General features: G+C 41.1%; 1 protein-coding gene and 1 long non-coding RNA gene across 6 annotated transcripts in view; one reads left to right on the forward strand and one right to left on the reverse strand.

Moving 5' to 3' along the window:
- FYB1 (FYN binding protein 1) overlaps positions 1 to 26,555 on the forward strand; it is a 150,604-nt gene that overhangs the window by 37,915 nt on the left and 86,134 nt on the right. For all 5 annotated transcript variants that reach the window (XR_012030228.1, XM_072824822.1, XM_072824824.1 and 2 more), the window contains exon 2: positions 19,795 to 20,959. Coding sequence is in view for 4 of the 5 variants with exons in the window: in XM_072824822.1 (XP_072680923.1) it covers positions 19,795 to 20,959 (1,165 nt within the window). In the remaining variant the exon portion in view is untranslated. The remainder of the gene's footprint in view (positions 1 to 19,794; positions 20,960 to 26,555) is intronic.
- On the reverse strand, positions 7,193 to 20,769 carry LOC140632620 (uncharacterized). Its single transcript, XR_012030229.1, has 2 exons — positions 20,597 to 20,769; positions 7,193 to 7,415 (listed from the first exon to the last, which is right to left on the reverse strand). It is a non-coding gene; the product is annotated as an uncharacterized lncRNA (long non-coding RNA).

Raw genomic sequence — 26,555 nt, forward strand, 5'->3', positions numbered from 1 at the left:
TACGAAAAAAGTGAGCGGAATTACAAAAATACGAAAAAAGTGAGTGTTATGTAATAATGATATCAGCTCACTATAAGAGAGACTCAGATAAGTATCTACACTTTCATTTATTTTAGGAACATTTCCTTATGTTTCCAAGCTCATCTCCTAGCTTTTTACTTATTTTTATTAAATTTGCAAACTTTTCCAGTACTATCAACAAACATAGCTATCACTCAATTTGAATGCTCAAATGTTTAAGTATAATCTTTGTAAATGTGTACATTTCTTCTCCTCCCATTTTGGATTGCAAAATTTATTTCTATCCCTCAGAGGTATAAATTGCTGGATTTACCATTTCCTGGGGATAAATGTGTAAAAGACGTAAATGCCCTGCAAACCAGGAAGTTGCCCTTGACTTGTAATAAATTAATTCATTCAACAATGTTTATAAAGTGCCTTCTGTGTGCCAGGTACTGTATTAGGAACTATGGATCAAAGACAAATAAGCCATAGTCCCCACCCTCAAAGAGCTCAAAGTCTAGTGGGAGAAACAGACTTGTCTCCAATAACTAAAGGATACCTAGGAAGCCAGAGCAAAGACATCTTGCCCAGTCTTGAGGAACTGAGTTCAGAAGGGGATGACATCTACATGGGGCTTTGGGGCTCAAGTAGGAGTTAACCAAGTAAAGTAGAAGAGAAGAGATGCATTTCATGGAGGCAGGGCATGTTCTGGGTTTGGGGAGATTTTGTTTCGTCTTTGGCATCAGAGGTAGGTAGGTGGGAAAGAGAATAAACATAAGACTGGCTTTAAAAAGTGAATAATTCTCTACTTTCTTCCTTTCCCTCACTCATAACCATCCAGCAAAATCCAAGGACAGTAGAGTTGCTCCCTGGTGCCAGGACCCAGGCTCCTTCTGTCTTCTGGCTCTGCTATCCCCAGCATTGCCCTAGTCATCAGTGAACCACAGTGGCTCTGACCCACACAGTGTTGCAGCCAGCAGGGAGGAGAAGCATGATAGGACCCAGGTTAAGGACACTACCCAGGAGCTTCATAAATCTCTTATACTCTGATCCAATTGGCCAAATCTTAGCCATATGACCACCTCTAGGGGCAAGAGGCTAGGAAATGTTCTCTTCTGTGTAATTGTGTGCCTGGCTAAAACACAGGAGTTCTCTTACTATAGAACAGGCATTGGCAAACCTTTTCTACAAAGGGGTCAGATAGTAAATCTTTTACACTATCTGTGGTCTTTGTCATGTAAGTTGTTGCTCTTTTTGTTTCTGTCGTTTTTTTTTTTTTTAGAAACTCTTTATTTTCTTTTTTATTGATTTATTTATGAGAGACACACAGAGAGAGAAGCAGAGACATAGGCAGAGGGAAAATCAGGCTCCCTGTGGGGAGTCTGATGCAGGACTCGATACTAAGAACCAAGATTCAGGACCTGAGCCAAAGGCAGACATCTACTCAACCACTGAGCCACCCAGGTGCCTCTGGTTTTTACATTTTTAAAGAGTTGCTAAATGGGGCACCTGGGTGGCTCAGTGGTTGAGCAGATGTCTGCCTTTGGCTCAGGTTATGATCCTGGGGTTCTGAGATTGAGTCCCGTGAGGAGCCTGCTTCTCCCTCTCCCTCTGCCTATGTCTCTGCCTCTGTGTGTGTGTGTCTCTCATAAATAAATCAATAAAATCTTTTTAAAAAATGTAAAAACCAATCTCAGCTTAAAGTTTGTGTGAGATGAGCCATAGGGCAGGTGCGGCAGACACATGGGCCACGGTTTACAAAACCCTGCTATGGAAGAATGGAAGACTACAGGGAGAGGAAAGTGGCTGTGTCCAACACAACTGCCACGAGGTTACAAAGACTAAGAGGAACCTTGTCTTGCTCACTTTTCTCGTCTCAACGTAGGGCTTGACCCATACAGTAGGTGCTTCCTATTTGTGACTGACAGACGGATTGATTGATGGATCGATTCATTAATTAAAGAAAGGCAAGAGAGTTTAATTTAACAACACTTTGTCAAAAACCCACTGAGTCCCAATGGTAGTCTCTCAACATAGATTGTAATTTGAATACTCCAGTTTTTCCAGACTTTGAAGAAAAATTTAACCAATAGCAGACAAGAGTGAAACCACTGGGCTTTCTGCCACACGCACCCCCACCAGCTCATACAATCAACCACTCATTTCACCTCCCAGCGGCAGAAGCAAATATGCCATGTCTTGGAGTGGATCTCCCTAATCGACAGCAGGTAGGCAGCCCCAGGTGTGCAAGCAGATTACAGAAGCAAAGCCTTCTCGGTTCCTCCCCCTGTATCCTGGAAGCATAGTGGCAGGCAGGAGGACCTCATTTGGGTTTTGCCCTTATAAATGTCATATGCTTGGTGGGAATGTCAGCAGAAGTGTCCAGGCTGAACAGACACTTTTTAGTTCCGCTTACCTCCCCCTTCTTACTCAATATCCTGAGGACATAATAGAACTTTTCTTGTCGAAGTCAGCCTAGTAGGGGGAGGGAGGGGTGGATCACTGAACCATTCCCTTGGACATCACCCTGCCAGGCATCTGAAAGTGCCACAGTTCTTGGACTCTGCAGGCTGAGCAGATACAACAGCCAAAAGTGAGGGGGACCCAGCCCCTGGCCCCAGGAAGACTCACTCAGTGAGGCCCTCTTTTTTCCTCATTCTGCAGGAGTCTGGTAACAGCTTCTTTCAAAGAAATGTGTAATTTTTTACAGCAGCAAATTCTGACAGCATAGATTGTGCTAGCTGAAATAACTAAAAGAAAGCTCTGCTGGAAAACAGCGGAAGAGGTGGACATCCGACACTCAGAAGCAGCCTCATTATAGCCAGAAGGGTGATAAGCAGATAAAAACGTGTCTGTCACTCGCTGTTTCGTAACTGGAGAGGGCCTGTCACACGTTCCTTTCCAACCCCTGGTGCAGCTGGTGTTAAATGAACTCTTGCAACAGAACCAGAAACATGGTCCTAGAGGGCACAGATGACTTAGTTCATCCTGGCATCCTTTTGATGAGGAGGAGCAAATTTCAACTCTCCCCAAACCTTAAGATCTGGCAGGGGGTGAAGATTCATGTGTAATTTCTGCATAGACCAGGGAAAGGAAGCTACTATGCTGCCATCAACCCCGCCTCCTCAGAAGGAACCCTGGGAAACAGGGACAAACAATGATAAAGAGCGACAAATTATCTGAGGAAATCTTTCTCAGTGACAGTAACTAAAAGCAAAATTTGGTTGGAGCCTTTGGCTCTCTTGTATGAATTGCTGCCTCTTCAGAATTCATTAGGCCTTCCCCCAACCCCACCTTTTAGCTACAGTTATAATGAGGTAATTTAAAGAAGAGCCTGGGCCTCTTACTCTGCCTCGACCAGCTGTGTGACTGTGGGCGAGCCACTTAACTGCTCTGTGCCTCAGTTTCCTCCTCTAAAAAATAAGGGTAATAGTAGTATTTACCTCAGAGAGCTGTTGTGAGTATAGAGTTATATGGACTTATTGTGTACTAATATGTAACAATAGGTCGTTAATATTTTCCATTTTAAATATTTTGGCATCAGGTAGAGATTATTCCAAGTAGATAAATAGGTAGGTGTATGAACAAGGCAAAGTCATGGCTGTGCTTTTCTGTCCATGCTGCAGACCGTCAGGCCAGGTTTTATGTAGACCAAAACAAACATTTGCTTATATAAGGCATGACACAAACTTCAAATATTATAATACCCAAGAAATTAATGATAAATGATAGGTAAGGAGCAAGAGGAAGATGTTCTTTCCAATAAAACCACATCTTTAAAAATCCTCCATTAAGGGATGCTTGGGTGACTCAGTTGGTTAAGTGTCTACCTTCGGTTCAGGTCATGATCTTGGGGTCCTGGGATCAAGGCCCACGTCTGGCTCCTTGCTCAGTGGGGAGCCTGCTTCTCCCTCTGCCTTCCCTGCCCCTTCCCATTCTCACTCTTTCTCTCACTCTCACCATCTCAAATAAACAAATAAAATCTTAAAAAAAAAATCCACCATTAAAAGTGATCACGAATATCAAAGGAATCTCAGTGTATTCAAGAGACCCCCCTGAGAGAAGCCAGCCTACTGTTTTAAAAAGAAAAGGCTGGGAAAGAAAGATTGCATTTCTCTTGGAGAATTAATTTCAAGGCTCAAATTCATGCTGCTTTTCATGACTGCTTGTCATTTCCATCCATTTAACTACCAGGGGCTTCATGTGCTCTCCATCTCCCACCGGAATCCAGAGGGCCCTTCTTAGGGCTAGGAGCTCAGTACAGCTGGTTTCTGGGGGAAATCCACTCTTGAAAGTTACGGCAGGCTCAGGGAGAGGTCACACTGGCACCTAGTGGTCCGAAGGCTAAGTGCAAGCAATTGCTAAACCCATTTTAATCTTTCTTTTTATTAAAGTCCGGAGTTAGACAGGCCCCAGGCTTTTATGTCCATGGTTGCTGAGTGCCGAAAGGTGGAGAGCAGAGGTGGGAAACATTTCTGTATCCAGCCACTAGGAAAAAATCAAATATGTATGTGTTTGAGCAGAGATGATAATCCAATGGGAAGTCTTAGAAACTCATCAGAAGCTAGTGAGGGGGTTTTTCTCATAGATTTGGAGAGTTCAAGGCTTGACTTGTTTTTCTACTTCTGTTAACAGGCCTCCTTACATGGACAAGAAACAGGCAAACCCATAGAGTATATAAATTCAATATACGCTTTATAAATAATATTGCTGAGTCTGCGCCCTGATTGCTGGTCAGAGTAGTGCCTGACCTTGCTTCCAGGGGCAGGTTAAAAGCCACTACAGCTCACTGGCTGCAGGTAACCAATCCCCCACTCTGTGTATCCGACCCAGGGACAATCCCAGCAGGAATGCTTGCTCTGGGGTGATAACAAATGGTGGTGCAGAAAAGGTAATCATGCAACAAGATTTTACGCCCTTCATCGTGAACATCATCCATGCAGGCACTTAGACGTTCAGAGAAAGATGGAACAAAGGCATTTTGGACTTTTGGGAAGGGGGGTCCTGTTAGTTTCCTGTGGCTCCTGCAACAAATTATGACAAACTAGGTGGCTTACCACAACAGAAATTTATTCTCTCACAGTTCTGGAGGCCAGAATTCTGAAATCAAGGTGTTAACCAGGTCATGCTCCCTCCAAAGGCCCTGGGGGGGTATATCCATTCCTTGCCTTTTCCAGCTTCTGGTGGGTCCAGGCATTCTCTGGCTTATCACTCCAATCTTCATGTCTTTGTCTTCATGTGGCCTTCTCCTCCTCTGTTTTCTTTCTCCCTTCCATATTTACAAGTACGCTTGTTGCTGGATTTAGTGCCACCTGGATCATCAAGGATAATCTCATCAGATGATCCTTAATTACATCTGCAAAACCTTTTCCCAAATGAGATCACATTCACTGGTTCTGAGACATGAACATATGTGTTTTTTTTTTTTTTTTTTTTGAGAGGGTGAGGGGGTTCTCATTCAACCCACTAGAGTGGTTGTAGAAGATAGAAATTTTAAAAAGACAAGCAGCCAACATCTGTACCCCAATTCCACTTACCCTTGCTGAATCAGGGTACCCCCAAAAGTTACTTCAACCTTGCCATTAAATTTCTGTAATTCTTAGTAGGAGTTGATCAATGAAGATGTGAGGAGAAAAGGAGAACAGATCCAAGATCCCAGTGGATTTTTTTTTTCAGCTTCATTTTACTTTCCATTGGATTGTTTGTCTCACAGTTGATTATTTGTATGGGTAGTGACGAGGAGTTTCAAGAGTTCTAAAAGTGATCAAAACACATTCTGTAGGTGGTGGTAGTTGCCCTGCTGGCACAGTGGGAGACCTGTGCTTTCACTTGTATGTTTGTCTGTTTGTTTGTTTATGTAACGTATTTAAACTAAAGAAAATCAAAACCGAAACTGTTCACTCATGTCTCCCAGACCCCCAGGCCTCACCTCTAGCAACCACCAATCTTGCCTCTGTATCTATGAGCTTGGTCTTTTTACTTTATTTATTTTTCTATTCCACATAAAAGAGAGATCACATGGTATTTCTCTTTCTCTAAGTTATTTGACTTAGCATAATACCTTTGAGGTCCATCTATGTTGTCACAAATAGCAAAATTTCATTCTTTTTGTGGTTGAGCAATATTTCACTGTTCATATATACTATAGTTCTTTTTTATCTATTTATTTACTGATGGACACTTAGATTGCTTCCATATCTTGGCTATTATAAATAATGCTGCAATGATCATCGGGGTGAATGTATCTTTTCAAGTTAGTGTTTTCATTTTCTTCAGACAAATATCCAGAATGAATTGAATTGCACAGTAGTTCCATTTTTAATTTTTTGAGGAACCTCCACACTATTTTCCATAGTGGTTGCACTTGTTTGCATTCCCACCAACAATGGACAAAGGTTTCCTTTCTCCACATCCATGCCAACACTTGTTATCTCTTATTGGTTTTTTTTTTAATATATAATAGACATTCTAAGACGTATGAGGCAATATCTCATTGTACTTTTGATTTGCATTTCCCTGATGATGACTGATATTGAGCATCTTTTCATGTGTCTGTTGGTCATCTGGATATCTTTGGAAAAATGTCTCTTCAGATCTTCTGCCCATTTTTTAAATTGGTTTGTTTATCACTATTATTATAAATGGGATTGTTTTCTTTTTTTTTTCATTTTTTAAAAGATTTTATTTATTCATGAGAGACACAGAGAAAGAGAGAGGCAGAGACACAGGCAGAAGGAGAAGCAGGCTCCATGCAGGGAGCCCGATGTGGGACTTGATTTCAGGACTCCAGGATCATGCCATGAACCCAAGGCAGGCGCTAAACCGCTGAGCCACCCAGGGATCCCTGGGATTGTTTTCTTAATTCCTCTTCCTGATAGTTCATTATTAGTGTTTTTAGTCATTTTGGTATCCCAATATGCCATGAGATGACACATGCTCACATTTGTCCTCATGGCTGGAAGGGCTGGTGATTCTCCATAGAGAAACCCTTAAAGGAGCACAGAAGGATAGGATGGGTTACATTCCATGTGCCTCTTGAAAAAAATTTCCCAAGATGATTCTACTGCAGCCTATGTTTCTAGCCCTCTGCTTTCCATGTCACCTCAGAGGAGACCATCTAAAACAATTTTTTTTTAACTTATTAGTCAAAAAATAACTTTAGCAATGAGGTATGCTTATACCTCCCAAGTAGTTTTGTATTGTTTTTATTTGTATTAGAAATTTGACATTGGTCCTTTATTACAGTTTTGCCACACTTATGTGTAAGTCGTTTAAAATGTTTTAAAAGTTTTAAAAAATATTGTCAATCAAGTGCAATGTCATCTGGACATATGTATACATATAAGCTTGATCTTCTTGAAAGATCATTTTTACCACCATTTTGAGTCACTTCCATTTTCCTCTTCCAATCACTAAAATGGAGATAAAAAGAAAGAAAAGATCTCATTGTGGAAAAATATCAAAGCAATTGTATCATTTACAAAGAGTTTTTGTTTAATAATTTTTCAGATAATGCTTAACTATTTTTACTACTTTCTTGTGTTAAAATATACGAACATAAAATTTGCCATTTTAACCATTTTTAAATATACAGTTCTGTGGCCATAAGTACATTTACACTGTTGTATGATCTTTAATGCCATCCATCTCCAGAATGTTTTCATTTTCCCCAAATAAAATTCTGTACCCATTGAACACTAACTCCCCATGGCCTCTTCCCCTCAACCTCTGGCCACCACCATCCTACTTTCACTCTATGAATTTGACTACTCTAGGTACCTCAGATAAGTGGAGTCAGACAATATATGTCTTTTTGTGACTGGCATGTTTCACTTAGCATAATGTCCTCAAGGCTCATCCATGTTGTAGCGTGAATCAGAATTTCCTTCCTCTTAAGACTGAATAATATTCCATTGTGTGTATATACCATTCTTTCCTCATCCATTCCTCCACTGTTGACACTTGGGCTGCTTCCAGCTTTGGCTACTGTGAACATGAGTGTACAAATAGCTGTTCAAGTCCCTGCTTTCACTTCTTTTGGGTATATAGCCAGAAATGAAATTGCTGGATTGGTTTTTGAGGAAATGCCATACTGTTTTCCACAGTTACTGCACCATTTTACATTCTCACCAGGAATGCACGAAGGCTCAATTTCTCCACATTTCATTTGTTATTTTCTGTTGTTGGTTTTTTTAATATAATAGCCATCCTAAGAGGTGGTTAAATATTTTAATTAAAGGAAAATTTATTTTAATATAACAGATGACTCTCTTTGTAGTATCTTTATTCTTTAGGAAAACCATACTATTTTAAAAATCATTAAACAAGAAGGGATTTTCATGTGTTTAATTTTTTATTTCTGTTCTTTGAATGAACCATAGATGTTAATGGGTTTTTTGTTTTGTTTTGTTTTGTTTTGTTTTTTGCTTTTTTATCCAGGTAAAAGGAGTTATTTTATATGAATTCTTTGCTCACCATCTGATTTTTTGCCACAGGCCTTCCCAAAATATAGCCTCTTTCCCAAAACATACCCTTATCAATTCACACTTTCAAATTCCCTCTGCAGCCAGATGAATAATAAACACCATCCCAGGGGAACAATGGATGAACTGTAATGGTGCCCCAGGCCCCTGAATGGCCATATGGATGATTCATGCCACTGACTCTGGGGAGCAGTTGTTTGTGGGGCGGGGGAAAGAGACCTAATATAGTCCTGTATGTAAATGTACCACCCCAACACCCATATACACAGACCAAACATCAAAAATACAGCAAGCAGAATTGTTTGTCTTTGTCTTCTCTCACATTTTTCAGATTACCTGTGATGTTACAAAGCCAATCAGGATATTTTGGCTTAGATCCCCACATCCCTGCTTGATTTGTCTCTTTGCTCATCTCAGATCTGCTATGATCACAATTGTGAGTAGAGCAAGTGTTAACACATCACCCACCATGATTAAATCATTAGGGTTAGGTGGAAAACTTTTTGGATCAGCCTAAGAAATTCATCTTGTGTGAGCTTAGGATTCAAACTCAAAATCATAATCATAGAAGAAGGAAAGTCATGACTTCTATGGCATATTATAGCAAACATGGGTTTAGAGTCAGAAAATCTCAATTTGGCTCTCTTTCCTACCATGTGCTTGAATTAGGTTATCCTTCTCTGTCAATAGGAATAAACCAGGCTTTGGGAGGATCCAGTCAGATATTGTATGTGGAATTTTGTTTTAAAATATGATTATTAGTTCTAATAATAGAATTCATAACAGATATAAAATGCCAAACTCTAGAATTTTTTTGCTAACTCTACAAGTGTACACAGTTTGGGGAGGGGCAGGAAGTGTTGAGGTCATTTGTACCCCGAGATGAGTGATCATAATTCAGCACAGATTTTAAAGTAGATATTGGCAACGTGCCACATGCTAGAACCACTGACATATTAGCAAGGAGTCACCAGTGCTCTCAGAAGAAAATGAAGCAATGTGTGAAGGAAAAGATAAGTGAAAACCCAGAGAGCTAAAGCCATGAAGCACCTAGGAAATGATAAGGGGCTGGGGAAAAACAGGGTAGCTGGTGTTAAAAGCGGGATCTACACCATGAAAAGGTTGAAATTGAAAACATCACAGTTTTAATGAGAGAAAGTGCAACCTGCTTTAAAGAGCTCATGGTGATAAAGGTGAGAGAAGTTGCTCATCTCATGGCAGAGTCGTGTGACTGACTTATAAGAGAGGAGAAGTGAAGTAAGAGGTGTGAGGTGACTGTACTGCTCAGTCCTGATTACTAAATACTGAATGCATTTTCTTCAAAGTTCAAAAGGAGAGATGGACTAGAAATGGGAAGGGGGATACGAGGGAGAGCTTCACATTGCCACGTACTATAAAGTGAGGTTTCAGTTTGTGAAATCCCCCATAACCCTTCACTTCTAAAGTCTAGTTTTATCTTCCTCCATTCACACTCTAGATCCCTTACTGCAACCTGTCTTGATCAGCTTGTCAATGCCTTCCTCTTCTGAGCAGTTCTCTTCTCATAAAACTTTCACATGCTGGGAAGGAAGTCTCTAGAAAACCCCACAAATGGCCTCATCTCCTTACCCCAGCCCAGTCCATGTAGACCATACACTTTCGGTTTCTAACTTCTTGTCAAGTGCAGAGAAGGAACTCACTGTCCAGGCTCCTGTGTCTGTGTCTGTTTGTGTCTGTGCTGGGGGGGGGCAGGGGGAATGTGGAAGCTGAGAAAAAAAGGAAGCAGGACATTTCTATTTTGTTTATCCTGTGTCGAACAGCATCTTTCTCAACCATCAAGAATTTGTATTTCGAATTTCATATGCTTTTAACAAAGTGAGTTTGGTTTTGCTGGTTTATACTATTTATATATAAAAATAGAATAACCAGGGACACCAGGGTGGCTTAGTCGGTTAAGCGTCTGACTCTTGATCTCAGCTAAGGTCTTCATCTTGGGGTTGTGAGTTCAAGCTCCAGTTTGGAGCCTACTTTAAAAACAAACAAACACAGAATAACCACTAAAAATAATAGATGAAATTAAGATCTCTTTAAGATAACAGAATTGGAGGTACAAGAAAAATAAAAGGACTTATATTGTATAATTGTTGATACTTAAATATTATCTTAAGATCCAAATAAGCCAATAGTAAGATATCTGTGAAAACACTTTAATTATCTACAAGTTCATTGGTCAAAATGCAAATTCCTGAGAGACTATTCCCTAATTTGGTATATTTACTTAACTGAGGCTATATGAATTGCACAGTAAGCAAATGTAAGTTAAATCTGCTATAAAAACTTTATAAAATGGAATAACAAAAATAGATGGTTCTGGGACTGTTGTTCCATCCTATCTACATTGGACTCTATATTCTCTGCATCCTGTCACCATTACATTACCATCAAAGAGTCAAAACTTAGAGCAGAAAAAATATCAGGAACACATAGGAAGTCATATTGGAGTTCCTTATCCATTTTCTATAAGCCATCAGAAGCCATGACAAAGTCAAAACTGTGCTGGTGCAGGGTTTATTTGGTAAGATAACCAGAAAGAGAGGTTCGAAGGCTCTAATTTGTAGAAGGATGGTGATTTTCAAGACTGATCTTTAAAGACAGAAGGTCACAAAAGCCTAAAGGATCAATATACCTTGAGAGTGCAAGGTGACACAGCATTTGGAAAATGGGCTGTCACTGTCTGAGCTTTACCAGTTGCTGAACTATCTTGCTTCTTCTACTTCAATTTACTCTAAAAGAGAGAACACAGCAGGAACAAGGAAAGGGTCCAGGGCAACAGGTGCCTGAGGTAATACAAGAGGGAATAATGATAGAGAGGTTTTCCACTAAGGTATTTAGGCCAGCCTCCTGCAGGCCAAGTTTACCTGTGTTGAGGGGAGCTAAGCAACACAGCTCCCAGAGAGAACCCACTTAGGCCCGGTATTTTCTTCTGACTCTATTACACCTCACAACACAAGGATGGCTGCTAGGGTTGTCTGCAGTTCCAGCTCCACCTTTACAAGTCACTGAGAAAAATGTAAGGGCTCCCCCCACTGCTTCCGCCACCAACTCCTCCTACCTGTGCCCTTGCCCAGTCTGCAACAGCCTGATCTTGCCCCAAGAACTCAATTTGTGGTGAGAAGATGTTCCCACATCCTGTTGAAGAGGGGCCTGGTGCTCCCTCCAACCTCAGAGGCTTAGCCAACTGGAATCCATCACAGCCCATTCGCAATGAGGTAGAGATTCTGTTAGAGAGCTCTTAAAAATAGATTCATGACTGGGGTTCAACACCTTTGAAGAAGTTGAGGAAATCATGTCCCCAGCTATCATCTGTGTGCTCAGTCATGGTGAAATTCAAGTAAATTCAGCCCACCAACCAGTATGTGTGATAAATACTATGGAAAGAAATGTGCCAGGCAGTAGGGAGTGCTTGTTCAACTAGGTGGTGGCAGAGGGGTGCTATTTTTGAGGAAGAAATATAAAACCAGGTTCCTGCTTTTACATCTCACTGGGGAAACAGAGTATACACAGTAAGTACTTAAATTATGACCCATTAAGTACCTAAATTTTTGACATCCCTATTAGGGGATGAAAAAAAGTGTACTATAGTTTCACTATCTCTAGTGCAACCTGCCATCTACCATCTTGTAAGAAGTTGTCACAAGTACTGTTTTCAGCCAACTTCTATGATCTCTATCTGTACAGTCAATACCAAGGAGAATGATTTTATTATGTAACTTCTGACAATAAACAGTTTTAAGAAAGCTTATTTTCAGATTAAAGGAATTCTCTTTTACAAGTGTACTGAGCAGAAAAGATTAAGCCTCTAAAAAGAAAAGACAATTTATCACTCATGTGTGCCTGCGTGCAGGCATGCACGCCGCTCAGAAGAGGTCATGGGGAACATACCTGTTATTGTCTTTACTCTAGGCAATAGAAACCAGTGAAGTTGAAAACTATTGCTCTGTGAAAGTTTGAACTGCTTGAGTGTATTACAAATTTTCACCAGCCTACTTCTTACCTCAAGGACGACCCATTTATTTGGCTTAGGAAAGAACTTTCTATCTTCTTGGCCTTTTTATTATACCTTCTTATCAATCCTTTGCTGAATGGGTGAGCAATATGAGCCATCACCCTGGCAGAAGCTGGGCTCTCTCTTGCAGCACACCACCCTCACTTGCCTCCTTCCCTCTTCCATTCGCTCTGCTACAATCTGTGAAGCCTTGAGCAGGCCTACGGCTGTCTTCCCTGGAACATTTTCCTTTTATATACACACCTCCTTGCAACTGCATGTTAGCCTCTGATGCCACCACACCGGGAGTCCTAATGGTGGCAGTGGTAGGAACCAATTGTGTTCTATGAGAAGAACCATCAGTTCAGACCATAGGTCATGGGTAAAACATAACAGTAAAAAAAGAAACAATGACATAACAAGAAAGAAAATCCACATACAGTAAAACTGAGCAATGATGAAAGAAAGAAACCAATTTAGGTAAACTATTGCTGTCTCCCTCATGATCGAAAGCATTACATGTGATCAAGTGCAAATCACTTTCTTCTCTTTTTCCCTGGATTCTATATAGGGAAGAATAACAGCATCCACAAGAGTGGTTTGCTCTACTCTTGCTTTAATTACAAAAGTAACACAAACACATCTTAAGGAGGTAAAATCAAGCTTCAGTTGTTTCAAATCTATTAATTACCCATGATTCGTGACTGTTTTTCTTTTGCGCTTTATAAATGAAACTTTACAAAGACGAGACTTTCAAAGACATGGAACTTGAAAATAATCTCTAGTGGTAGCTTTTTTTTGTATCATTGAGTTTTTACACAGTTATTTATAGGTTTTAGATTATATTCTATTACAAAAATTAAAGGCAGACTTTCTGGTAAGGTGTTTTCAAGAATCCAGGAGCAATAGGATTAATCCTATAGTCAGGGCTTCTCAACTTTGGGACTATTTGGACTGATAATGCATTGTTGAGAGGCTGGCCTGTGCACTATTCAGCACTATCTCTGGCCTCTACTCACTGGATGCCAAGAGCACACCCTCATCAGTCATTTCAATCAAAAATTTCTTCTGACGTTGCCAGAAGTGCTTCTCATTAAGAACCACTGAATCAATCTAATATTCAAGATATATTTAAAAATATGAGCACTGTAAGGGTGCCTGGGTGGCTCAGGCGGTTAAGCATCTGCCTTTGGCTCAGGTCAGGATCCCAGGGTCCTGGGTCAGGATTCCAGGGTCCCGGGATCAAGCCCTATGTTGTGCTCCCTGCTCAGTGGGGAGTCTGCTGCTCCCTCTCCCTCTGCCCCTGTCCCCCATCTTGGGCTCACTCTCTCTTGCTCTCTCTCAAGTAAATAAATAAAATCTTAAAAAAATATGAGCACTATAAAAACAAATCCAAAATCAAGTAAAACCCTATTATTAGCAACAGTCATAGAGTGTTTTTAATTTTCCTGAAGAAAATATGTAGACAAACTGCTACAAAGGAAAACATTTTCTTAATGTGTACAGTTTCTTGATGTCTGTCCTAAATGTCATCTTAGCCTTTAAGTATGTACCTGATCCATCACTTGCATATAAATTGCTATAGAAAGATTTTCTGGAATCTAGAGTTGTTAACTAGAAACCCAGAAGACGTAGCAAAACCCTTTTTACTAGCAGCCATCTTCCTAGTATAATTATAGAGCAATGAATGGGAGTATTTTGGACTAAACATTATATAGGTACATAACAGATGGAGATAATAATGAATTGCTTCAAATGATTTTGGAAAAGAAACTTAAGTAGTTTGAGATGAAGTGTTTTTCTTAAAATACCCTAAAGTTTGAGGTCTGCCAGATGTGAAATATCTCTTTCTAAGAATAAGTAGAAGCCCAATCTTTAAATCATTAAAGTCAAAAAGGTCTTGCAAACTAACAGTAAGTCTTAATAAGGGGAAACTAAATGCAAAGTATATGACAACTCTGTACTATATTCTCAGTTCTTTTGTAAATCTAAAACTATTCTAAAAATTAAAAAAACTATAATTTAAAAAAAGTTGTGCAAATAATATGCACTTATATGGATCAATTATAAGGAAAATAACAGAGTTAATACTGAAAGTATTTAACAACTGGAATTGTAAAGGTACCAAGCCATCAGAATGATTGCTGATGATATAGTCAGCTGTGCAGGTGTGTAGCAGCTGACTATCAGTCCTGGAAAAAAGCAGGCTGCAAAGCGGGGGTTTCCACTTGTGCAAAAAGTAGGGACAGGAAGGGTGTGTATGTGTGTGTGTGTGTTTATATTTGTACATGCACAGCTTAGAAATATATATAAGAAACTAAGCACAGTAGATGCCTCGGCTGAGAAACTGGGTAAATTCACCATGTAATTTATTGTTGAAAGCAAGTTAGTTTTGAGAGTATATGTGAAACTTATAAATAGTTATTTCAGAACAATAGGCATAAACTTGTCCTATACAGGTAGGTCAGGGTATATGATACCCCTAGAACTAGAGGAATAAGGCTTAGAGTTTCAAGGCTTAGAGTTGACTGACTTTTCACTCTATCATACAATGATACATTGCTCCTATACTCTTTTCAACATTTTTTTAAGATTTATTTGTTTGAGAGAAAGAGAGAGAGACAGCACGTATATGCTAGAGAGGGGCGGGAGAGGAGGAGAGGGAGAAAAAGAATCTCAAGCAGACTCCTCATCAAGCCCACAGCACAGGGCTCGATCCCTCGACCCTGAGATCACAACCTGAACCAAAACCAAGAATCGAACACTTCCGTGACTGAGCCACCTAGGAGCCCCCCACCTTTTCATTAACTTTTTTTAAAAGTAAAAAGAACCCTGGAAAATGGAATGGGTATTCAATCGACAATGAAATCAGGATGGGAGGATGTAAAAAAAAAAAAAAAAAAAAAAAAGACCATTTTTACCTTTCTATTGTTATCATCATGGAAGAAATCTAGCTATCATTGTTGAGATTATGAGATTAAGGATAAGCCTGGGGATCCCTGGGTGGCGCAGCGGTTTGGCGCCTGCCTTTGGCCCGGGGCACGATCCTGGAGACCCGGGATCGAATCCCACGTCGGGCTCCCGGTGCATGGAGCCTGCTTCTCCCTCTGCCTGTGTCTCTGCCTCTCTCTCTCTCTCTGTGACTATCATAAATAAATAAAAATTAAAAAAAAAAAAAGGATAAGCCTGGGTGTTAAAAATGTTATCCAATAAACTTGTAACAATGCTAATGATGAAACAACTTCTAAAGCTAAGCAGTCAGAATAAGTGACTACCTAGTTGTAGAGTTTGAGCTATTGATCTGCCAGACATATCAGTGTAAGCTCAGGGGCTGTTCGCCTTTCTTCAAAGTGTCCTACGTAAGAACATATGACTATTTCCTTCTTTTTCTTTTTTTTTTTATTAAGGTTTTCTTTATTTATTCATGAGAGACACAGAGAGAGGCAGAGACATAGGTGGAGGGAGAAGCAGGCTCCATGCAGGGATCCCAATGTGAGACTTGATCCCAGAATTCCGGGATCATGCCCTGAGCCAAAGGCAGACGCTCAACCACTGAGCCACCAAGGCGTTCCCATATGACTATTTCTTTCCCTACTTTTCAACATTCAGTGAAAAGTTTCAAAGTGTGAGTAAACCAAACTCAAACATAGTAACTCCATTTTGTTATCCAGCAGTATGTTTGCCTCAGTCACATTGATTCAAAATTAGAACATAGGGGCACTTAGGTGGCTCAGTGGTTGAGTGTCTGCCTTCAGCTCAGATTGTGATCCTGGGGTCCTGGGATCGAGTTCTGCTTCTCCCTCTACCTATGTCTCTGCTTCTCTCTCTGATTCTCATGAATAAATAAATAAAATCTTTAAAAAATAAAATTAGAACATAATGTAGCATAATGTATAAACTTGTCAAATCACTATGTTGTGCACCAAAAACTAATGTAACATTGAATGTCAACTATACTCAAATTTAAAAATTCAAAAACAAATAAGTAAATAAATACATAAATAAAATTAGAACATAACATTAATGGTATAACTTCAGAATTTGGTCACCTGGAGAAAATGATGTTATATGAATAGTGGATTAGAAAAAAATGATGTTGGCAGACAATCTTTTGATGTGTGATACATGTACTTCTTTTTTTTTTTTAAAGATTTTATTTATTTATTCACGATAGATAGATATATATAGAGAGAGAGAGAGAGGCAGAGATACAGGCAGAGGGAGAAGCAGGCTCCATGCTCGAGCCTGACGCGGGACTCGATCCCGGGACTCCAGGATCGTGCCCTGGGTCAAAGGTAGGCACCAAACCGCTGAGCCACCCAGGGATCCCCAATACATGTACTTCTTGACCTAACAACTTTACATGCCTTAACCCATTTAATCCTGTTTTAAGAACAAAATGCTGTGGAAAAAATAAGTACTGTTATTATTATCATTTTACAGATGAAGAAAGCTGAATCTTAGAGAGAGAGATTAAGAAACTTACTAGGTCACGTGGCCAGTAAATGGCAAACTTAAAATTTGAACCCAAGTCAATAATTGTAGAGCCTGGGTTATTGACCATGATGCTGCCCTGCCTTTTGGGTCTGGGTAGGCAACTAAAAGACTTAGTTCCAATTTCAAATTCACCATTTCCATATTTTCTCAACTAAAACCAGGATGTGGAGTTTGACAGTGGGTTAATGTGTTTTTGTGGGTTTTCCCCGATGAAATCCAAGACAAGAAGTTGCTGTAGCTAAGTAGGATATTGCTTTAAACTTTTGGTTGTTGTTTCCTCTCCAGAGCAGTGAGATAGGGGAGCCAGATGATTTCTAAGTTTCCTTGCTGTATAAAAATAGGACGCCCCTTTCCATCACGAGCACTCTTTAGAGTGCCTTACAGATAATAGCCTCATCGTCCTAACAGACCCATGAGATAGCATTATGATTCCTATGCTAGAGGTGAGCAAACCAAGGCCCAGAGAATTTGTACCCTGCCCTAGGGTAAACAGCTAGAAAGATGCAAACCCACGCAGTCTGGTTCCCCAGTTCATGCTATTACCCACTCTGCAATGTAGCCTCTGGTTCGAAATCTAGAATAAATTATAGATCTAGAATGTAAATTGCAAAATATAGAATAAGTCTAGAATAAAAGAGTCCTTCCCTGGAGACAGACTGTGTTACATGTGAGGAGCAAATTTTTTTTTTAGATTTATCTATCATCTATCTATCATCTATCTATCATCTATCTATCTATCTATCTATCTATCTATCTATTTATTGGGGGGGGGGGGAATGTGAGCACAAGCAGGGAAGCAGCAGAGGGAGAGAGAGAAGCAGGCTTCCCACTGAGTAGGGAGCCCAACTTGGGGCTCTATCCCAGGACTCTGAGATCACGACCTGGGCCGAAGGCAGACACTTAACTGACTGAGGCACCCAGGTGCCCCAAGAGCAAATTTTTGTGTTAATACTTCTTTTTTGCATCTTGTGTTAAGGTTTGGAGTCCTCCACAGCTGTGGTCTCCTTGGGAGGGTTCAGGGAAGGACCCATCATCTCCCATTTGTCCCCCAATACCCAGACTCTCCCTATTCTTCCTGCTTCCTGCCTATTGTCTTCAGGAATTGTTTGAGGATTGGAGGATATCATGGGGATTTGGAAAAAAAAGTGTTCAAGGAAGACCGGTAGAAAACAAGATGTTTTCAGCCGCTTGGAGAGAGGGTAGTAAGTTAAAGAAGCAAAATTCAAGCCGGAAACTGCTGTTTTTTCTGGTTTTCTCCTCCTAGAGCCTAAGCTTCTTTCTCTCATCCTGCAAATACATAGGCCCTGCAGTTTGGTACAAAGAAAAAAACTCCAGCTGAGGGCACCATTTCTTTTAAATTGTTATTCACAGTATTCAGCTTACTGCCAACCTTTATTTCCCCAAATGTGCATTAGAATCCTGAAGGTACCAGCCCCTGGCCCAGGTATTGTGGGGATACAAAAAGGAATGAGACCATTTCTAGACTTTGGAGTCCTAAACACACCTGAGTTTGCGTCCCCTGTGCTCACAGTTCCCAGCTGTGAGCCCTTGAATATGCTACTTAATATTTCTAATAATAATAGATTCCATATATTGAGCCCATGCTCTTATTTTGCGGTTTTGGGGCCTCAAAAGGTGACGTGTATTTGGGTGTGTGGCCAGATAGGTGGTGCTGGGAAGAAAGAAAACGTTTTCTAGGGGACTCTTAAAGCACGAAAATGGAAACTGTCATGGCCGCATGTGTATCTTTAGTGATTTTTTTTTTAATGCTTTATATTTTCAAGTATTTCTAGAGGAATTAGAAAAGGTCAAATCCTTGCTTTGGAGAGAAAGAACAAAAATCACACTGTGAATTTTTCCAGATTAAATGGAAAGTCACCTTCACAGAGAAGGGTGACTCTTTGCTTGCCATCTCTACTGACTCACACCCTAATGCTAGTCGAGGACAGAGACTGTGTGGCAGGACTTCTAAAGGGTATTAAGTGTCCTTATAGAAAAGACGAGACAGGAGCAGCAGGAAGCCTGGATCTGAGACTTCCCAGCCAGTCTCTATGGCTTCCTGGTTACCCTCTCCCAGCCTATGCCCCCAAGACATTACTCGATGGGAAGGTGAGCACATTCTGGCTGCTAGTCTGGTTCCAGTTGAATCAGTAGCACTATAAATAAGTAAGAAAACTCTATCCAAATGAATGAATCTTTCTGCCACATATCCTGAGCAGACACATCTTCAATGCGGATGGCAACAGGAGAGCACTTGCAAACCACAGAGGTGTTAAACATGGCCATGCTGCAGAAAGCATGCAATCTGAATTCACAAAACTTACTTTCAGTTTTTCAAGTGCAGTTTCTATTTAAGAGACTCAACTGTAAAATATGGAAGAAGTCACGTATTAATCACTTCCATATTTTTTTCCGAGTAAAACAAAGTAGATGAATGCCAAGTAAGAGTCAATCCAACAGGATAGCTGGAGAAACAGTGAGGAAAAGAAAAGAGAAAGGTAAGAGGTAAGTTGTCACTTAAACCGAAATGAGCCAGTGTTAGACCAGAAAAAAAGAAAAAAAAAAAAAAAAGACCCAAGCAGTACATGCACAACAGTAGCCCTCCCCCTTCAAGAAACTCTCACAGACTCTTTTGCCATAGAGGAAGATAAATGTTACAATGTCTCCCTAACTAACCAATCAGCAGCGCGCAGGCCTCAAACCAGGAAGCCCTTTAGAGTGTAGTATTTTAAATTGTGCAAGCAAGACTTCTGGCTCTCAGCTAGTTTTTGTTCCCTGTGCTTGTAGGACACCAAAGCAGATGTAAAGTCCCTCATGGCGAAGTTTAACACAGCGGGCAACCCCACAGAAGAGGTCTCTGTCAACAGCCGCCCCTTCAAAGTCTCTGGGCAAAACTCGCCTTCAGGAGTACAAGCTAAAAAGAATCTATTCAACAACCAAGGAAGTGCCAGCCCTCCTGCAGGACCTAGCAACGTACCTAAGTTTGGGTCCCCAAAGCCACCTTTGGCGGTGAAACCTTCATCTGAGGACAAGCCTGACAAGGAGCCCAAGCCGCCGTTTCTGAAGCCCACAGGCGTGGGCCAAAGATTTGGGCCGCCGGCAAACTCGGCCACCACCAGAGACCCTGAGGCGAAAGTGGGGTTTCCGAAGCCTATAGGCCCCAAGCCTGTCACCGTGCCCAAGGAAGATTCCAAACCTGTGTTTCCCTGGCCCCCTGCGAATAAGCCGGCGCCTCACAATGTAAACCAAGAGCATGACTTAAAGCCACCAGGCCCCAAGCCAGGGTCTCACCCTCCAACCTCGGAAACTGAGCAGAAGCAAGCATTCCCCAAGTTGGCTGGGGTGAAAGGCAAGTTTGCGTCAGCCTCACAAGACCATGACCCAAAGCCCCTCTTCCCCAAGCCTGCCTTTGCCCAGAAGCCATCCCTAGGTACCGACGACACCCATGAAGACGAGAGCCCCGCCAAGACTGCGTCTCTACAGAGAGGACCCCTGCACCCCCTGGGAGCCAAGGCCAAAGCAACCCCTTTTAAACCAGCAAGGGAAGACCAGGAAATTAAAGACCATGGAGGCGAGGCATCCAGCTCACCCTTCTCTGGTGTGGTTCTGAAACCTGCTGCCAATAGAGGAAGCCCAGGCCTCGCCAAGAATACTGAAGAGAAAAAAGAAGATAGGAAGATAGATGCTGCTAAGAACATCTTCCTGAGCAAAATGAATCAGGAAGAGGCGGCCTCTGGGGCTCCTCCTGCCAAGTTCCCTAAGACGCCCTCTAAGTTGACAGTGGCGGGGTCATGGGGCCAAAGTCAAGAGAAGGAAAAGGGAGACAAGAACTCCGCCCCCCCCAAGCAGAAGCCCCTGCCTCCCCTGTTTACCTTGGGCCCACCGCCACCCAAACCCAGCAGACCTCCCAACGTTGACCTGACGAAATTCCGAAAAGCCGCTTCTGGAAACAGTGAGTTCTTTTCTCGTTGGCTGTTTAGCAAGTTTTGCTCTACAGCAAAGGGTGTTTGACCTTCTGGGGAAAAAAAAAAAATTATAGCAAAGAATGATTCTATCCTTGGTACTCCTGTGCAGGTGATGACTTTTCCTCGGCATTATTTTTCCTTTGGTGTGAGAGGTCTCAGGTAAAAACCCTTAGCTCTGTGAGAAGATGCCTCAGGGGCTGCCTTCAAGGGGTGGAGGAAAATATATCTATTTGCTTGATAAGTGGTTTTGCTTTCATTTACATCCTTAGCTGGGTTTCATTTCTGTTGAATGAAGCTGAGGTGAGCTGCCCTTACTACCACAAAGGAGTGAAACAGAAAGGTGAATAAACCTCTTAGTCGAGGGTTCTCAAACTGGGTCAATTTGGATACCTGGCGACATTTGGCTGTGTCTGGAGGCAGTTTTGATTGTCACGACTGGAGGGTGCTGCTGGTCTGTGGCAGGCAGAGGCCAATGATGCTGCTCACCATCCTGCCCTGCCTAGAGCCGCCCCTCACAACAAATGTCAACAGTACAGAGGTTGAGAACCCCCTTCCAAGTGATTTTAAATGTTCAAAAAAGTCATCCTGTGTTTCCTAAGCCCAATGTCCAAATAAGGGATGAACAGGGCTCACAAAATGCCACTTTCTGTTTTATACGTTAGTGGTTTTCTATTTCTCAGTATAAAGCTTTCTGAACGTTGCTAATTCCTAAAGTGGTACAGAACCAGGACAGTAAGCCAGACTAAAGGGACACATTAGTCTCCTTTTGGGAAAATAGTTTAGCTTTCTACCAAAGATGTTACAATCGTATGGCACATGCTAAAATTTGATCCTGAATGACTTGGTAAAGATTTGTAACCCTGCGCAGAGATAACAGAAGCTCACTTTGCCTGAAATGATTAATATTTTAGGCCAGATACGCACGATTATTATTTCCTGTTGGGGAAGATGGAGAAAGTATGCTTATGCATAGTGGGATAGTGACCACACCACTATTAGACTTTTTTTCCTTATAAAACTGTGGTCTCATTAAAGCAGTTCTAGGTATACAGGTTGTTTTTCTTTTCTAGTGCTGCAGAAGCGTCTTGTAATCTATCATTTGCAATGCCTCATCACGCAATAGATCAATATTCTTGCTCTTGATCAGCAAATTAGTGATCAACCCCCCTCCATGGATCTATCATGTAGAAAGCACATTGGAAGTGATGCCATAATCATCCCTTTTCTAAAATGATTCAGCCTTAGTTACATTTGTGTCCTCCTCATCTGTCACCTTCTTATGTTAACGCTGGTCCATAGCTCAGGAGTGTTATTTTTATGAAGACTGCTAAAAGATCCCTTCCTTTAGTTCTTCTGTGCCTCGAATAAAACATTAGCTAGCATAACCTCCATCTTATTATGGCTCTAACTTCAGACCAGGGCTCCCAGGTTTGGGTGGCTGGGCAATCAGTTGCCTGGTGTTATGGTGTTGAAATGCTAATGAAGTCCTCTGGCTCTAGGGTCCTGGCAAGGTCAGTATTGAGCTGACTTTCAGTGCAATAGAGCTCTGAGGGACCCAGACAAAACCACCTCAGAGGCAGAGTGGATCCTTGTACTCTTTCTCCCTTTTTGCCCCATCCTGACCTGCCGCCCCACTGCTCCACTGTCCCAGGATACTATGTAGACTCTAAATCCTCTTATAATGTACCGCACCTCTAACTCAGATCCTTTGGGATGCATTATGCTCCAAAAGGGACCTTATTGCCTCTTCATCCACCTCCTTCACAAATCAAAGCTCAATCCTTCTTAATTTGAACTGACCTCAGATTAGTGTCAGGGTAAAGCAAATCTGATTCCTAGTTTTAAATTATGAATAACATCCCTTTATTTTATATTTTTAAAAATAACACTCCTTTAAAGCATTCACATTTTTGTATTTAAATTTTTTAACTTCTTTTCTAAGATTTTGTTTGTTTATTTATTTATTTATTTATTTATTTATTTATTTATTTATGAGAGAGAGAGAAGAGAGAGTGAGAGAAGGAGAGAGGAGGGAAGGGAATAGGGAGAGGGAGAGAGAGGATCTCCAGTACACTCCCTGCTGAGCACTGAGCCTCATGCAGGGCTCCATCTCATTACCCTGAGATCATGACGGGAGCCAAAACCAAGAGATAGATGCTTAACCAACTGAACCACCCAAGCATCCCTATACATTTTTTAAACTTGTTTTTTAAATAGAAATTACATCTGGCTCCAAAACAAAAACAAACGCAAGTATAAAATAATATACAATCCTTGTCTGTCATTTTCTGGGTCTTCCCAGCCTCTGCCCCACAGAAACCACTTTTCTTAATTTCTATGTCCATCCAGTTTCCTTAGGTTTATGTAAGCAAATATAAATATAGATACTAGTTCCCCCAGCTTTATACTCAAGAAGTAAAATATTATATGCAATGTTTTGATCCTTGCTTTAAAAAATAATAAAAATCCTGTATATCTTCTCATATTTTAATAAGACGTAACTGAATATCCTTTAGAATTGCATGTTATTCTGGTAAATGAATGACCCACTTAATTGATTGAACATTGTGTATTGTTTCCAAAACTTTCTATTCCAAACAATACTATAAAAAATAGCCTTGAATATGTGTCATATGTGTTACTTTCTGGACACTGAGAATTTCTTAAAAGACAGGTCTGCTGACTCCTCATCCTACCACTGCTACTTTTCTAAAACCATACTAAGTAATTTAGTATCCCACTTAGGAAGATTAAAAATATACCGGATTTAGAAAGCACATAATGTTCGAATTAACCAACACTTCATCTAATAACTCTGCAGGTTTTCAAAACTCTAACACTATTTTCTAGCCTTTTGCCTGACTCCTTCCTTTCCAGGTTTACATCCAATTCCTTAAACCTCTTCTCCATACCTACCCTCCCTCCTTTATCATCCTTGTCCAATTTAGTAGCCATTAAAATACTTACTATTTATTGATGACCTGTTGCATACCAGATACATATTACCCACCTCACTCCTCCCAAGAACTCAGTGAAATAAGAATCGATGAGGAAACTAAAGCTCAGAGAGGTTGAGTAACTTGCCGAAGGCTGTGACATGACAAAGTAGGGACAGAATTGATCCTTACCTCTCTCTGATTCTAGGGCCCATGTCCCCCTTGCCACCTTCCCTGCTAGGCTCCCTCTCTTGAAACCTAGGATATCATGAGATAATAAATCAAGTACAAGGGAAACTCAAAGAATCCTCATCCTTCTGTGTGTGTGTGTGTGTGTGTGTGTGTGTGTGTGTGTGTGTGTTCTTTGGTTCAAACATCTGTTTCTTGTTTGTTCCTCTGTTTTTTACTACAAATACCCCTGTAAGCTACATGGAGACAGACACCAGTCTGCTTAACATTGTTTATTTGGAGCATAGAAATAATATATTCTTGTTGGTTGCTCAGGCTTGTCATCCTCCCCCCCAAAAAAGTCTATTTAATCAGAATTTGGTATTAATATCCTCCATAGCTTAGCAATTACTTTAACAAATTGGTTGACTGCTGTCAATAGACTTGCACTCAGTTGAATAGAGCATCCATGTGGAATGAATATTACACACAGGGTCTATATTGTAGATCTGTTCGGCTTACTTACTGGTAAATCTTAAGCTTGAACATAACATGTTGCCTTTCTAAACGTGAAGCTAATAACTTCCTCCACCCTGAACCATTTGGGGCTACAAAAGCCTAAACTTTTGAAAAAAATTCCAAAACATCAGAATGTTCTCTGAACTAACCTTTTCTCCGCATACTTTTGGTTCCTGGGCCAGTAGTGAGAAGAATTCATCCTAAGCATCAGTGTGTGCCCAACCAGCAAAGTTTCAGTTGTTAAGGTCCCTTGGCTTGGCTATTGGTTTGCACGTGGAGTTCGTAATAAATCTGCTTGGAAATATTCCATCCAACCATTTTTCTGGTCTTGCTCTTTACTGGAGAGAAACTAGGACCCATCTTGCCATATGTTAGCTTTAAGAATGATCAGTTAAGCATCCTGACACCTGAAGGTGTAAGGCCAGTATCCCAATGGGTGTTATCAAAGGGCTGCTGGCATGACTGACCCCCCAACTTATCTGCTCATGCATCACTTCAACTAATCCAGCCAACAGCAATTTGCAGCCTAAAGGTGTTGGGGCTATTTTTAGCAGCAAGGATAGGAGGTGGACAAGATTTTCCTTCATATACCCTTAACTCTTTTTCTCTTCACTCTCTTTTTACATGTACTCTCTAAAATTGCCTTATTAGATATAATATATCATGTTATATCAATGTGTGTTGCTCCTGGCCATTGCAAGGGAGAGGGACTCTACACTCTAACACATTTCAGAAATTGGGGGCCGGGGGTAAGTAGATTCTTACAAGGTTTTCACAGGTGTGGAATACACTAGTGTGCACTGGGGAATCTAAGAACCAGGTACCCAAAAAAACAAATTGCAGGACACATTTTCTGAAGCATCTCACAGATTGGGCCATTTCAGAACACTGAAGAGCTAGAGCCAAAGCTCTGTGATACACGGACTGGAACGGAAGTTTCTCAAAAGTACGGGTCGGCTTCAGAGGGCGATGTTGTTCTGCTCTCTCACTGTCCAGGTACCTGATGTACACCTTGTGGCTGGTGTCCACTCTTACTTTCAGCTCTGGCCTGAGCCCACTCCCCTTTGTTTGCCCTCCTCGGTCCTACATGAGACCTGAAGGGCTTTCTTCTGCTCTAGGTGGCAACTTCTGAGAAACCACTGACTGTTAATTGGGCATCTTACCTGGGTTTAACCCTAAAACAGAAATGCCTCTGAAAGAGTATCCCCTCTCTTAACCTCACAAGCCCCGGGGCAAATCTTAAGAGCTTCCTACTTTTCATCTTTCTCCCCAAGTTCTCAACCTCTGCTCTTCTAAGATAAACCAGCTCCTCAGTCTAAACCCTGTTCTCTTGAACAAACTGTTCCCCACTGTATCATCCCAACAGCAACCTTTGGGCTTTTTTTATCCAATGTTTTTATCATTTTGATAAACAGTCTATGTGGTTTTTATTTTTAGATTCTAGCATTCAATTTTACTGTGGAGAAATCTGGGACCACCCTGAATTCCACCCCTTTGAAAATGATTATCTTTTCTGTCAGCATTTCCAAAGGAATCTCTGTCTTTAAGATTTAAAAACTTAGCCAAGATATGTAAATTCCAATCATCATTATTTTCAGAAAGATGACATGCCTCTTTGCTTTTAGGGCTTTTCTGTTCCATATGAGAGGGGTCTCTTGATCTGGCTGATGGATGACAAATGCATCTATGTGTTCCAATCCGGTATTAGAAGTTCACCAGCTCTGGGTGTTGCTTTTAACCCAGTCTTCTTCTGTGGAGTAAAAGATAACTATGCTGGTCTTGAGGGTTGGATGCTGCTCCATTTTCTGAGATTTTATTTGGGGTCCTGTACTGGGGCAAGGCCAACCGTGGCAGCTCATCCCCCTTCTACCTCTGGTATGACCCTGTCGTAATATTTAGGGCTTTCCCAGTGTAGGTTTCTCCTTGACCTTCCCCAGAGTGCTCATTCACTCCTGAGTCC

The sequence above is a fragment of the Canis lupus genome, chromosome 4 (assembly GCF_048164855.1).
Source record: "Canis lupus baileyi chromosome 4, mCanLup2.hap1, whole genome shotgun sequence".
Taxonomy (NCBI): Eukaryota; Metazoa; Chordata; class Mammalia; order Carnivora; family Canidae; genus Canis; species Canis lupus.